The sequence below is a fragment of the Colossoma macropomum genome, unplaced genomic scaffold (assembly GCF_904425465.1).
Source record: "Colossoma macropomum unplaced genomic scaffold, Colossoma_macropomum, whole genome shotgun sequence".
NCBI classification, from domain to species: domain Eukaryota; kingdom Metazoa; phylum Chordata; class Actinopteri; order Characiformes; family Serrasalmidae; genus Colossoma; species Colossoma macropomum.
In genome coordinates, this window is record NW_023494790.1 from 4,376,840 (window position 1) to 4,392,936 (window position 16,097).

The 16,097-nt window shown below is 41.9% G+C and overlaps 1 protein-coding gene across 1 annotated transcript in view; it reads left to right on the top strand.

The window, feature by feature from the left end:
• The window catches only part of sdk2b (sidekick cell adhesion molecule 2b), a 476,580-nt gene that overhangs the window by 374,618 nt on the left and 85,865 nt on the right, over window positions 1-16,097 (top strand). Inside the window, exons 5-11 of the mRNA XM_036571933.1 lie at window positions 8,621-8,754; window positions 9,350-9,461; window positions 11,985-12,175; window positions 12,307-12,390; window positions 13,700-13,894; window positions 15,402-15,518; window positions 15,815-15,982. Of these exons, the coding sequence (XP_036427826.1) occupies window positions 8,621-8,754; window positions 9,350-9,461; window positions 11,985-12,175; window positions 12,307-12,390; window positions 13,700-13,894; window positions 15,402-15,518; window positions 15,815-15,982 (1,001 nt within the window). The remainder of the gene's footprint in view (window positions 1-8,620; window positions 8,755-9,349; window positions 9,462-11,984; window positions 12,176-12,306; window positions 12,391-13,699; window positions 13,895-15,401; window positions 15,519-15,814; window positions 15,983-16,097) is intronic.

The following is a 16,097-nucleotide window of genomic DNA, read 5'->3' on the forward strand; positions in this document are numbered from 1 at the left end:
GTGTGTGTGTGTGTTTTGGTGTGTGTGTGTGTGCGTGTGTGTGTGTGTGTGTGTGTGTTGGTGTGTGTTGGTGTGTGTGTTTTGGTGTGTGTGTGTGTGTGTGTTGGTGTGTGTTGGTGTGCTCTCAAACCTGACCAAAGCTTCCTAATCTATATTCTTCTGTTTGGTTCTCTGGCTTTATGGTGAGAAAATGAACAGATTGTGCTGTAAATTGAGCTGTAAATTGGAAAAGCTTGTACTTCCATTTCTCTCTGTCCCCTTTTCTCCTGCTGTCCCTCGTTCTTCCCTCTTCCTGCATTTCTCTCTCTGTCCTAGATAACAAACGAGAACAATAACTATCTAATTCAAACACTTGTTCAGTTAGGACAGTCCATGTTGGAGATATTTTTGTTAAAATTATGCACTATTTACAAAATAAATACTGTAAATCACATAAATACTATAAATACAACAATGACATAAACACTAAGCATGCTATAAACGATAAACAATATAAATACTACAAATGGTATAAACACAATAAATACTATAAATGGCATTAACACTAAACGACAAACACTAAATACTATAAATTGCTTAAACACTAAACATATAAATGATAAACACTATAAACAATAAATACTATAAATGGCATAAACACCATAAACACTATAAGTACTATAAATGGTATAAACACAATACTATAAATGGTATAAACACTATAAATACTATAAAAGGCTTAAACAATATATATATACTATAAGTGACAAATACTATAAACACAGTAAAGACTGTAAATGACTAACACTATAAATATTATAAACACTATTAACACTAGAGCTCACTTTTAATAAACATCTGAAAACGCAGCTCTTTAACTCAGTGCTTCATTAAAACTCTGCGTCTCTTTGGTGTTTGGAGGAAGACAATCATAAGGACCATGAAACGGTCAGTAAGAAGCCTGAAGATCCGAACAGAAGACAGATGTTCTAAAGAAACACAGCACTTAATATTACTTATTCATCTGGTGTGTCACTGCATCATAAACAAGTTTGGGATCCAGTGGGGTACTAGAACACCCCCTCAGTGATGGTGGTGGAGAGCGCTGTCTAGTTCCTGGTTCCTCCAGAAACTCCAATAAGTGTTCAGCTGGGCTCAGATCTGTACTCGATGTGCTCCTCCACTCAGTTATTCAGTGTTTTCTTCAAATCTGGAAGTACAAACAAACATTCTGACTGTCAGATCAAAACTTCATATCTCCATTAACCCTCTGGGGTCAACAAACTCACCTGTGCATCAGATTCTCTGCTTTTATATCTGTTTCTGTATCTTTGTGATGATCCAGCTCAGAAATCCAGTTCAAACATTTCCTGAATCTGTAGAGTCGCCCTTTCCATTACATCTCATCAGAAGATCATACGAGACTCACATCCGGAGTTATGAGCCTATGAAGAGGGGCTGAGATACACGTCATCTGCCTCTCACCGTGTGGAACTGGTGGATTCGTGTGTCCGTCTACATTCTGTGTGAAACTGACCAATGGACACTCGGGAAATCACTAAGCACTGACCATCACGCCGGAAACCCTTCATTCTTCATTCAGTCTACATCGGAGACACATGTGAAACAGCGTGCAGAGTTTACAGCTGCTGAAGCTGCTGCAGCGGTTTTGGAAAGTAGTGATGAAGATAACAGAGTATTTTGATATGAATCATATGAGGATCATGATATATGAAGAGCCTTTAAAGGAGAGTTTAAGAGGAGATGTATGAATAACAAATTAACAAATTCAGTTGAACCAAAGCTGAAGAAAAAAATGACTGAATGACTCTTTGATGTCACGCTGTTTTCTGGGACACCAGCAGGTTCAGCTCACTGAGAGTGTTACTCATCTATCACTGTGTGTGTGTGTGTGTGTGTGTGTGTGTGTGTGTGTGTGTGTGTGTGTGTGAGCGTTCTGCAGTCATTCCTCTCCCTCTGACGTTCTATTCCTGTGCATTGTTCTGGAACGGTCAAGCATATTCCCTGTGTCACACTGCTTCAGCGTTCCACTCCACCTCAGAGTGTGTGTGTGTGTGTGTGTGTGTGTGTGTGTGTCAGACCCTGGAGCAGTGTGTGTTTGGCAGGATGTAATTGAACTGACTGGCTGCAGGAGAAACATTCTGGAAAATATTCTGGAATATCCTGAATATTTTGGAAAACACTAAATATTCTGGAGAAGTCTGATTATTCCAGAATACACATAATGTTGTGGAAAATATTGAATATTCTGGAACACACTGAATAATGTGGAATATGCTGAATATTTTGGAGAAAAGGATTATTCTGTAATGTGCTGAATATTCTGGAAAACACAGAATATTTTCCAGTATGCAGAATAATTCAAACATTATAATAACAAAGGAAAATGTTAAATATTCTGGAAAACATTGAATATTCTTCAATATGTTTCAATATTCTGGAAAGTGCCGAATATTCTTGAATATGCTGAATATTCTGGAAAACACAGATTATTCTTCACAATACTAAATATTCTGGAAAATGCTAAATATTCTGGAAAGTGCTGAATGTTCTAGAAAACAGATTATTCTTTCATATGCTAAATATTCTGGAAAGTGCTGAATATTCTGGAATATGCTGAATATTGTGGAAAACAGATTATTCATCACTATGGTAAATATTCTGGAAAGTGCTGTATATTCTGGAATATGCAGAATATTCTTCAATATGCTGAATATTCTAGAAAACATATTCTTCAATATGCTACTATTCTGGCAAATGCTTAAACCATTAAATATTCTGAAAAACATGCAAGATTAGGGGTGTGAAAACGCATCAGTCAATAAGTGGTTATTCAACTGCAATTGATTTTGTAATTTTCAACAGCAACAATCTCAGGAAAAGCACTATATTGTCTATATAGAGCTCTGACGTTATGCCCACATAAGGAACATTTGGATCTCGGGGGGGAAATTAACACTGTTTTTGTTCTCCCTGTGGTTAAAAAAAAACCTACATGATTTGTCCAGCATACATTTTCCCTGAATGTTACTAGACCCTCCACATTACGAGGAATTGTTAAGGAGCTGAAATACAAACAATGCTACATACATGTTACAAGCATGCTAACACTCCTGCACACTGAGACGCCATTGTAGGAAATTTAGTGTAGTTTTTTTTTGTGTCGTTTATTCAGACAACAGTAAGTTAATTCGAACACGTGTATAACAGATGAAATCTTGCACATCAAACATGATTTTTCAGACGGCAAAAATGTGACATGATTTTATTCGCATAGAACTTTTTCACAAACACAGAATCTCAAAAAGCAGCTCAAACTGGGCTACAAAACGGACTACGAGCTCAATTATAGCCTGTGTGGACGCGTTCAGCGTTTCAGCCTCTGAATGAAGTAAAGAAGCTCTTCACGTTACATTCACTTTTCATGCAAACACCCAAAGTGTGAAGTACGGGTCAAAACGCAGACAAATACATGATCATGACAGACAGAGGCTGGAAAAAGATCAAAACCATCGCTATCAAGAAAACAGAAGAGCAAAGTAACCAGAAGGTACTTCTGAATGGCCATCGAATGACACGCCATCTCAGAGGTCTTACCTATACATTAGCTCACCTACACGCCCAATCTCAGCCACTTCCTCTTACAAATGGCCTAGAACAGAGTTCACGCTCACACATTCATTCTAATTTCCCAGCTTTCTGACTCGACCCATTTCTTTCAGCGAACCTCAGACCCAAATCCCTGATGCCCACCCCCACCCACTCCCCTCCCCTCACACGGCTGAAAGGAGAAAAGAAGCACAGACAGAGCCAGACAGCCAGCAAAGTGAATGAAAAGTAGAACAAACCCAAAAAATATTCTCCGTTTGTCTCGTTTTGGCTTCCAGTAGCCCTGGGTCTCTGCTTCCCCCTGCTGGCCAGGAGGTTCTGAATCAATTAGGTCATTATTCGATGGAAAGCAGGACATAGACACTAGCGGCTCATTTCAGTAATGGTTTTCACATCCACTTCGCCTCCCAGTTTTCCCTTGAGAGTATCCCAGACACCATCGTAAAGGCCACTCCTTTACTCCTTTACTTTATTAGCTCAGTTGTAGATTTCCAAACCTGAAAAAACGGTTCTCCCAAGGGTTCTCCTTCTAATGGAGTCAGGTCTGGTGACTGGGGAGGACACTGAAGTACAACGAACTAGTGGTCATGGAACCAGTTTGAAATGACTTATGCTGCCTTATCATTATCATGCCTAAAGAAGCCATTAGAAGATGAATAGGGGTCATAAAGGAGTGCACGTGGTCAGCAACGGTACTCTGTGGATGTGGCATTCAAAGGATGCTCCATTGGTATTATAGGGTCCAAATTTTTTGTTACACCAACACCAACCTGAATTGCCCACACAAGACAGGTTAAATCCATGGATTCCTGCTGTTTATGCCAAATTCTGACCCTAACATCTGTAGCTATGTTCCAAAGCCCAGGCTGCAGCCGAGGTAGTGTGGGTCCTTGGTAGGACTGTCCTATGAAGACTCCTCCTTAGTAGCCTACTGGTCACACAAATGGAACAGTCCTAACGAGGCTGCGTGGTGACATCACCAGAACGGTTCCACCTCTTGCAGTTGCAGCGTGGAACTTGTGAGGAAGATGGTGAGAAAGAATGGAGAATCTCTGAATACCTTTGGGATGAGCTGGATTGATGAAGGTCATCTGAACACCTTTGGGATGAGCTGTCAGTGTACAATATATGGACAAACGCTTTAATTAATCAGTGATTTTACACATTTACACACACGTAGTCTGCATTTCTAGGCTGTATATGAAGGGTTCTTCACTTTGGAGTGGCCTGCTATGATGTAGTGGCCGAGAAATGCATCATAGGCTTTGGAACACAACTTGAGTGCCTCAGTAGAAATCAAGTTTCCCCAGATCAGGCCACATTTTTCCCCAATTTTCCACTGTTTGAGTGAGCCTGTGCACACTGTCGACTCAGATTCCTGCTTTTGGCTGACAGGAGTGGAACCCAGTGTGATCTTCTGCTGATGTAGCCCATCCACCTCAAGTTTGGACATGTTTGGAGAGGCTTTTGTAATTATTCGACTTACTGTAGCTTCTTCTCAGCTTGAGCAAGTCTGGTTATTCTCCTCTGACCTCTCTCAGAGCTGCCGTTCACTGGATGATTTTTGTTTTGTGTAAACTCTAGACACCCTTGAGGGGGAAAATCCCCAAAGATCCGCAGCTTCTGAAATACTGAAACCACCCCCATCTGACAACAACAGCCATGCCTCACTCAAAGTCACTTCTTAAGCTGTGTTCAGATCTTTTGAGTCGACTGTCAGCTCTGTTATCTACAAGTGGTCAGATCAGATTTGTATGTCCAGACATCACCAGTCTATCTGCATGGGTTGCCATGGTAACAGCGTAGGTGTCAGTAACCACATAGCTATGCTGGTGACGCGGATTTCAAATGCGGGTGCAGAAGAGATGGAGGAGCATCTTCTCGCCATCCAAACTCTTCAGAACTGTGTGTCTGATCCACTCAGACCAGCGCAACACACACTATCGCACCACCACTACGTAAGTGTTACTGCAGTGCTGAGAATGACCCACCACCCAAACAGTACCTGCTCTGTGGGGGTCCATGGGGGTCCTGACCACTGAAGAACAGGGTAAAAGGGGGCTAACAAAGTATCAGAGAAACAGATGGACTACAGTCTGTAACTGTAGAACTACAAAGTGCACCTATATAGTAAGTGGAGCTGATAAAATGGACAATGAGCGTAGAAACAAGGAGGTGGTCATAATGTTATGCCTGATTGGTGTATGTATCTATATATATTTTTTTCTTTTTTTTTCTTTTTTTTTTTGCAGAAGAGTGTGTATATTCTTGTGGTTGTCTCATTAGCCTGTATGTGGTGCTGCTGCATTTTCAGGCTGAAGGAATCACCTGAGATTAATTTGCGCTTTAGGACAGAGCCGGTGTGTCCCTGTCCTAATCCATAATTCATCTCACACTCACACTACACTGAGACGCTTGGTTGGTCCTCTGGACCAAACGCTGTCCAGAAAGTATAAAAATCCACTGTTAAGGAGTAGAGCTGTAGATAAACACTGGGAAAATATGCAAATATGCTATGAATATTCATCTGGCATATGCATCCTTGTAATGAGCATTGGGAGAAGTGTATTGGTGGATGCTGCTGCTGTTTAGTTTAAACTGTGTATAGTTTAATTGATTGAAACAGTCACAATTTGAAGATTACTATTAAATTATTTTAAATGTGAGATGAGTTGGGGTGATCAGACCTTTCTGAAGTTCCACTGAATATTTTCAGTTGATGAGCTGGAATGATAAAGGTCTTCTGAACACCTTTGGGATGAGTTGGAATGATGAAGGTCCTCTGAACACCTTTGGGATGAGTTGGAATGATGAAGGTCCTCTGAACACCTTTGGGATGAGTTGGAATGATGATGGTCCTCTGAACACCTTTGGGCTGAGCTGGAATGATGAAGGTTCTCTAAGTGCCTTTGGGTCTAGTTTGAGTGATGAAGGTCCTCTGAATACCTTTGGGATGAGCTGGAATGATGAAGGTCCTCTGAATACCTTTGGGATGAGCTGGAATGATGAAGGTCCTCTGAACACCTTTGGGATGAGCTGGAATGATGAAGGTCCTCTGAACACCTTTGGGCTGAGCTGGAATGATGAAGGAACTCCTGAAATGAAATGAAGGAGCTCAGTTGAATCCCTCTGGGATGAGTTGAGGTGAGGAAACACTTTAAGGATGAGTTGAGGTGAGGAACACCTTAGTGATGAGTTGGAGTTGGATGAAGCTCCATTGGATATCATTATGATGAGTTGAGGCGGTGGAGCTCGATTGGAGTTGGAGTGATACAGAACTGATTATCCAACATCAGTACCTGACTTCACTAATGCTCTTGTGGCTGAATGCAATCACATTGTCCTCACAGCAATGTGCCAACATCTAGTGTAAAGCCTTCCCAGAAGAGTAGAGGCTGTTGCTGCAGCGATGGAGGACAAACACACAATTAATATCCTTCATTTCAGAAGAAATGACGGACGAACAGATGTTTGGATACATTTGGACATCGAGAATGATCCTTCGTTCTCATGTGCACATCAACGGAACGTGTCTTTAAAATGATGCAGTTGTTTGAGTGTAACGGCACAGTCTGCTCTATTTGTTTTGCTTGGCTGCAACAGAAGAGTGTTTCTGTGGTCTTAGTATTCTTACTGCAAGAACCCAACACCCATTAGCATTCTGAGTCCCAGAGGAACAACAGGAGAGAGAGAGAGAGGGGGAGAGAGAGGGGGAGAGAGAGATTTGTATGGGGTGAAATACACAGAGGGTAACCAGACGGAACCAGCAAACTGCAGTCAAATAGTCCAACACGCGCTCGTAATAAGAAAACATTGATTGAGAGTGAAGGTGGCACAGTAATTGGCACTCAGCCTGGTGGGAGGGCACGCGAGGGGCGGGGGCAGATGCCCACCCTGCTGCTCTGAATAATAAACAGCACAGTCATGCTTTAAAGCCCCAGGGATGAAAATCACAGGGAAATCACTGCAGCTCACAGAGATGCTTTAGTTCAGCAGCAGCCAAGAGAATTTTCCAACCATAACAGCTTCCTCTCTAAATTATACAGTACAAACACCTCAACCTGACATACGAAGCCTTCGTAAAATACTCAAAATATACAGATTTACTGTACAGTACTGTGCGAAAGTGGAGACCACCGTCCATTTACTTAATTTCTTGTGTCAATAAGAAAGCAGAAAACAAATCCTCAACACCTAAATCTAATTTCAGATTGTAGCATGCGCCCATCCCCCGGGCCTCGATGACGGCCGTGAGAGCCAGCAGGAAGGCGAGGTCCAAACTTCAAGCTCAGGTGAAACTCCTTGAGGACACTGGGGAAAGAATCAAGCCCTTCTGGGTATCGTCCTGCTCTTTGGCTCGCCAACCGGGACCGAACATGAGGCAAATTAAAGTGGACCAGAGGCGTTGCCCAGGAGGCGGGGCTCAGGACTCGCACGCCGTCCCCCTTTCCCTCGCAGATTTCATCCTCTCCCCGCTGTCTTCGTGGGGCTTTGCCTGCCAGCTCTTGCGGCCGTCATTAGGGCCCATGGGACGGGCGCATGCCACACAGCTGTGTGAGGGTTCAGTGTGTCATGCTTCACCTTAATTCCAGCTTCCATTCTTTTCAGGAGCCTCGCTTTCAGTTTCTCAAAGAATCTGCAGACACACCTCCAAAGTTCAGTCTTCGAAGTTGGTTGATCATTTTCTGCCTCTCACCATCCAGTTCGCTGAGTGTGTTTGCATGCACTTAATAATCCAATCATTATCGGATTTCTGCAGTCATCTGTTTATTAAGTGGTTGTGTAAACACACTCTGATTTCGTAGATCAGATTAAGGTCTATAGCGAGTTGTCTTCTCACAGTGGAGGGATTAAACACTCTGTTTGTATAATCCATATTTTCATTTTGCTGCTTCTGATAAAACATTCTAATTATGGCTGATTAAAGATTCTAATAGATTATTGTCATTGATAAGTTGGTAATCTGTTAAGATATCCTGATTCTAATAAATGATTCTGGTTTTCTCCACAGTGCCATTACTCTGGACAACACCCTGGTCATTCTGTCTGCGGTGGCGCCAGATGCTGGACGATACTACGTTCAGGCGGTGAATGACAAGAACGGAGAGAACAAGACCAGCCAGCCCGTCACACTGACCGTCGAGAGTGAGTAACACGCATGCACAGAGTTTTGGAAATTGCTAACGGGGTTCCACAGGGCTCTGTCCTTGGGTCAGTGCTTTTTACATTATGTATTAATGAAACTGGAAAATACGCTGAAAACTTTCATGCAGTTGATGCCGTCGTGTATTCTTGTGCCCTCCTGTAATACCAGCTGTGGAATATTCACAGAAAAAACTAAGTTTTAAACAAGCATTTAAATATAGAAGTAGAGCTTGTCTGAAAGTTGATGATGCAGCAGGTAGCGCTGTTGCCTCATAGCACGAAGGCTCTGGGTTCGATTCCCGGCTGGGCGACCGGGTCCTTTCTGTGTGGAGTTTGCGTGTTCTCCCCGTGTCTGTGTGGGTTTCCTCCGGGGGCTCTGGTTTCCACCCACAGTCCAAAGACATGCAGTCAGGTCAGTTGGAGATACTAAATTGCTCCTAGGTGTGAGTGTATATCTGTCCCTGAGATGGACTGGTGACATGTCCGCACAATGAGGACCCCCGCTACTCAGAAAGATAAACGATTTAGAAACGAGAAAACGATTTCTCTTTCTCTCTCTCTCTCTCTCTTTCTCTCTCTCTCTCCCTCCATGTAGATGTTGGTGGTCCTGCTGACCCCATCGCTCCCACCATTGTAATCCCCCCAAGAAACACCAGTGTTGTTTCTGGAACTTCGGAGGTCACTATGGAGTGTGTGGCCAATGCTAGGTCAGTGAACTTCAACCTTCTACATTGTTTTTGTGCTTAATGATGTTTATATTCAAAATTTTTATTTCTAACATAAAATACACTGTAAAACTGCAGCATAAAAGACAAATAAATGTCACTTGAGTGTCTTTTACACGTTTCAAATGTCCGTGTTTCAGTCAGAAGTTGCGTCAAACCCAGACTGAGTCTCAAACGGCTCTGTACTCCCTATATAGTGAGCTAGGGAAGTTTAGAAATTGTAGTTTTTACACACTGTATGTCAAGCGTGGATGTGTCTCCCAAATTCCCAAACTATTTGTTAGCTATATTGTTAAATACAGGGTGATTCAAAAAGATTCATCTGATTTCAAGGCGCCATATTTTTCCAACCGTGGGACGCCTAGGAACCAATCACAATCCAATTGAAAGAGGGGGTCATAGATTTCCTGACTGTCAGTGGAAGATGGCTCCCCCTTCAGTCTGTGAGGAGATGAGACCCCTGAGCAGAAAGCGTTCTGCGTTCTCCACTTCAATAAGAGTGAATCCGTCATAACTGTGCAGTCTGATTTTCGTAGGCAGTGAACCTCAAACAGCTCAGAGCGTTCGTCGTTGGTTCCACAACACTGGATGATCTCCGAAATCGCACTGAAAGAGCCGTGAGTGCAGCGACACCCGACATGCTCAATCGAGTATGGGATGAATTTGACTATGGCGTTGATGTTGTCTGTACAGCTGGAGGAGGTTCATATTGAGCACTTGTACAATTACATCATAAACTTTATTCTCACTTAAACCATTTACAGTTTACTGCATTGTTCTGTAATGATTTATAATGAAAAAATCATTTTGAAATCAGATCTTTTTGAATCACCCTGTATTATATTAAATTCCAACGTAGTGCACTATATAGGGAGCAGGGAGCCGTTTGAGATTCAGCCCCAGCGTGAGAAGAGGGGCTATCTTGGTGCTAAATAAGACTCACAGTGGTGACCAAAAAGTACTTATAAAGCGAGAGTCTTTGCATTAAACAGTGCTTTTATCATATGTTCGCTATTAAAGGACAAAAAGTTAAAGAGTTTATGAAATGACCGCACTGTACAGTGATGAGCGACTGAACGTTCTTCTCCACCTTCAGCAGTTCACGTTTGCTTCGCCACGATTACGCACTCTAAAAGAACTTAATTTATTGGAGGAATACTTGTTTTGTCAATTGTTATTAATATTACGTTATTGTTGAATAATTGTATATTTTATCCTATTTTATGTTGTCCACTATTTTATAAAAGCAATAAGCCACTCAAGGCTGGAAGAACATCCTTCCTCGTGATAAAATGGCAGTAGCACACAGCCTCTTATAGCTTATTGCTTAAATATATACGCTATTAATAATAATAGGATTTTGTCCTTCTAACGAGCTCAAGATATAAACAACTTTTTTTAAAAAAGCAATTCTCATCCCTTATTACTGTATTTATGTTTGGTGTTTGTACAGGGAGAAATACTCTTATTGCCAAGATGCCAAGTGTCTAAGACTTTTGCACAGTACTGTATATATATAATGAATACACAGCTTTTATGTAATGCTGTAACACGTCATTATTAACGTTGTGATGTAGTTGTTTTTCAGTTTTAGAAATGTTTTATAATGTTTTCAGTAGAGATTCTGTGTAACAGGCGTGTGTAAAATAGTGTGTGAAGCAGCTGGACGCTGTACAGTCATATTTCCTCTCTGAACATTTTCATTTATTTCAGCGTTCAGCTGAATGTAGCTGCTAAGACGGAAGCGTGTAATTTGTGAGTGTGCAGTGGTGAGGAATGATAAGAATTTAATTTTGCAGGTGTTGAATAGCAGGTGAAGTGCAGCAGTTGCGCTTTAATTGAAATCAGACAGCGGTGGTGTGCGGCGGGGCTGTGCAGAGCTGAGCTAATTAATGGGGGGCGGTATGGGGGGGGGGTATCTGTGCTCCCTCTACTCTCTGAATCTCCTGAATAAACTGTAGTAAGTGTTTTTCTTTCGTTGGATGTCCTGCATGGCCAAACAATGAGGCCGAGCCCAAACCTTAATCAAGCGTTCCTGCAGTCCTGCTGATCTGATGGTATGAGATGCTGCAGGAATGTTTGTTTGTGGTTGTTTTCATTTCTTTCTGGTTCTTGTAAAGGACTGTGTTCTATCTGGAACCTTTACTCTCATCCTTTTCTCTGTAAAACGCATTAAGACCAAACTTTAACTCTAAAAGCTGTTATGCACAGAATGTAATGTTAATGAAAGACTAAAAGGAAATATCCAGACAGCTCCCCTTGTAGATGACATTGATGTAGGTCACTAATTGTGGTGCAGAAGGGGGCGCTGTAACCTGCAGATCACTGTTTCTCTCCAAACACTTGTTCAATCAAGTAGAATTTTTGCATTCTGTATCTTTGCAGAAGATCGTAGAACCGTTTCTGACTCTCTTTGTCTTTCTCTGTCTCTCTGTTTGTGTCTTTCTCTCTTTCTCTGTTTGTCTCTCTCTTTTTCTCTCTCTCTCTCTCTCTCTCTCCCTCCAGACCATTAATTAAGTTGAGTATCAGCTGGAGAAAGGACGGTGTTCCGGTCCGTTCTGGTCTGAGTGATTTTAACCGCAGGCTGACCGTCCTCAGCCCCACTGTGAGCGACTCAGGGTTCTATGAGTGTGAGGCGGAGCTGAAGAGCAGCAGCGTTCCGTCTGTTAGCGCAGGAGCGTATCTACACATCCTGGGTACACACACACACACACACACACACACACACACACAGACTTTATTAAACAGATCTGCATTTACATATTAACTTCAGCTGTGAGGAGTGACCTCTGTGACCTGTTTGTCCTTTGTGACCTCTGTCTCTCAGAGCCGCCGCAGTTTGTGAAGGAACCAGAGAAACACATCACTGCTGAGATGGAGAAGGTGGTGGATATTCCCTGCCAGGCACGAGGTAGACAGACTCAAACATTACCATCGTTAGAGCCATCACCGTCAGCATCACCATCCTCAACACCACCACCATCACCATTACTGTCATCACCATCTTTATTAGAATCACCACCATGACCATCATCATTATCAGAATCATCGTCATGACCATAATCACCATCGTTTATTCACCACCGTAATCATCACTGTCATTATCACTAGAATCAACACTGATGATCATCACCATCTCTAGAATCTCCTCTATGATGGTCACATAAGTAGAAACACCACTTATAGTCATCATGAGAACCACTACTATGGTTATCTAAAGAATCACTGCTGTCATCATCACTATCATCATCTCTAGAATCACCACTCATAATCATCACCGTCTCTTGAATCACCACTATGATCATCACCATCTCTAGAATCACCACTATGATCATCATCATCTCTTGAATCACCACTATGATCATCACCATCTCTAGAATCACCACTATGATCATCAACATCTCTAGAATCACCACTATGATCATCACTATCACTAAAAATCACCACTGTGATCAGTACTATCACAAAGATCACTATGACCATCACCACTTCTAGGATCACCACTATGATCATTACTGTTACTAAAAGCATCACTATGATCATCACCATCTCTAGAATCACCACTGTGATCATCACTATCACTAAAATAACCACTATGATCATCACTATCACTAAAATCACCACTATGATCATTACTATCATTGCAATCACCACTATGATCATCACCATCTCTAGAATCACCACTGTGATCATCACTATCACTAAAATCACCACTTTGATCATTACTATCATTAAAATCACCACTATGATCATCACCATCTCTAGAATGACCACTGTGATCATCACTATCACTAAAATCATCACCACTACGATCATCACTGTCACTACAATCATCACCACTATGATCATTACTATCATTAAAATTACCATTATGATCATCACTATCATTAAAATCACCATTATGATCATTAATATCACTAAAATCACCACTATGATCATCACTATCACTAAAAACACAACTATGTTCATTACTATCACTAAAATCACCATTATGATAATCACCATCCCTAGAATCACCACTATGATCATCACTGTCACTAAAATCATCACCACTATGATCATCACTATCACTAAACTCATCACCTCTATGATCATTATTACCATCAATAGAATAATCATCATCATCACTGTCAACAGAATAATAATCATCATGATCATCACTAGAATAATTATCACGATCACTATAATAGTAATAATCTGATCTGTGTGCTGCTCCTCAGGTGTTCCTCAGCCTGAAATAGTGTGGTATAAGGATGCATTACCCATAAACCCAGTGCGGTTGCCACGGTACCGTGTGCTGGCTGGTGGAAGTCTGCAGGTTAACGGTCTGCTGCCGGACGATACCGGAATGTTCCAGTGTTTCGCTCGCAACGAGGCTGGAGAGGTGCAGACCAACACCTACCTTGCCGTCACCAGTGAGTCTCTCTCTCTCTCTCTCTCTCTCTCTCTCTCTCTACCTCTCTTTCAATTTGAAATTGAGCTGTTTACTTATTATGACTGTAACAAGTTATATTTTTGACAAATCGATTAAATCGGTAAACATAAGCAAGAGAAGGTAAGACAACTATTTTGAGATTTCTTTCAAATTCAAATGCTAAAAATACTAAATCATATGTTTGCAGTTGTATTTGAACATAACAAACAGCCTGCGTTTATATTTTTGTGTATATCAGTAGAACAGCGGCTGAGTCTGTGAGGCAGAGTGACGTAATCAGGCTATGGTAGAGTAAATTCTGTGTCTGCAGGGGTTTCTCAGAGTGCGACACACTGTCTAAGCTTTTTGTGTCCCGATGGTTCAGATGTATTCATGGTTTCCCACAGGGGTCTAAAGCAGAATTCCAGAGCGACTTCGCTAAAACGATAGAAAACACAGAAAGAGCACATGGATGCAACCACTCACTCACTCACCCACTCACTCACACACTCATGCACATTTATCAGTCTGAAGATTCTCCACAAGGGGGAGCTATTTAATGCAAGTCATGTGAGAAGAAGGAACAGTCAAGAACCTGCACCAGCAGGAGCTCACAAAGTTAGTTATTTAATACAGCATCACTCTAAGCTGCAGTGGACAGTGTTTTAATGAACTGTCCACAGAACAAGAAGAATACAGGCAGTAAAAACACAGCAGTCAGGCAGTTGGGTTACAAAAGTGATAAGCAGGGCAAAATCCAAAGGACAACAACATCTCAGAATTGCGAAAGGGGGAAAACGCCTTGAATTGGCAACACAAAGTTTGAGGGAAAAACCAGCATCCTTAAATAGCTCAGGCTGATGTCAGAGACTGGGTGCAGTGGTGCCTTGACAAAACATAGCAAAATGTTTATTCAAACGGAAACAGTGGTGCGTTGAACTCTCTGTTGTGTTATGCAAGCGTTGCAACTATGGTGGCTGGGAATGCCATTCTTGGCGTTTTGTTTCTGAGATTTTTTGGAGCCTGATGAAAAGGGTTTAAACACAACAGTGTCTTCTAACGTCTTCAGTTGTTGCGTACACCCAGCTGCAGCAACCGCATTTGTAGAAGACTTTATTGTAACCCACTGTGTGCACTGTCTCTTTAATACAGCGGGGTTTATACACACGTCACTGCTGATTGGCTAACACCTCTGACGCCCATCAAACAAGAGAAAATATACCTGCACACAGTTTCACAGCATTTCGAAGAAACATGTTATTCAACCTAGAAACTGTACAACATTTTGAGACTGAACACACCCCAGGTATGTAGAAGGCAGGGCACTGATAGGTGTGACCAGCAGGGGGCATGACACCATATTTAATTGCGTTTGCTGGGGGCTGGGGCAACATAATAGAAAATCCCCAAAATATCATGATAATTATTTTTGGATATCGTCAGATAATTCATTATCAGTGTTTTCGCAGTTTTTCACCCCACACTTTTGTCCGTTTGTGTGTTCTCAGGTATCGCCCCGAACATCACAGCCGGTCCGTCTGACAGTACCGTGATTGACGGGATGTCTGTTATTTTACACTGCGAGACGTCAGGAGCTCCGCGGCCCGCTATCACCTGGCAGAAAGGTACAAACACACACTCAGTTTTAATAGTGATCTGTGTATTTCAGTGGTGAACTATCATCATTTGAGCTGGACCTTCAGTTCAGACCATACATGTCAAAACTTGGTCAAAAACAAGGAAAAAAAAAAGACGATAATGTTAAATTTTGCTGCTATCCTTAATTTTGCTGACAGTGACATTTTTTGGGTCATTCTAGATTAAATACAGAAAGTCATTCCATATAACTGCTGTATTTATTATGTGAACTTATACATATGCATGTGTGTGTGTGTGTGTGTGTGTGTGTGTGTGTGTGTAGGTGAGCGTGTGTTAGCTAGCGGCTCAGTCCAGCTCCCCCGCTTCACTCTACTGGAGTCCGGCAGTTTGCTCATAAGTCCCGCCCACATTTCGGATGCAGGTACATACACCTGCATGGCCAGCAACTCCAGAGGCATCGACGAGGCATCAGCTGACCTGGTGGTGTGGGGTGAGTGTGTGTGTGTGCGTTTGAGTGTGTGTGGTTGGTTTATGCCAAGTGGCCAAAACATGATTATACACTCACATTGTGGGGACTAAAAGCTGGTAAAACCATTAGATTTTAC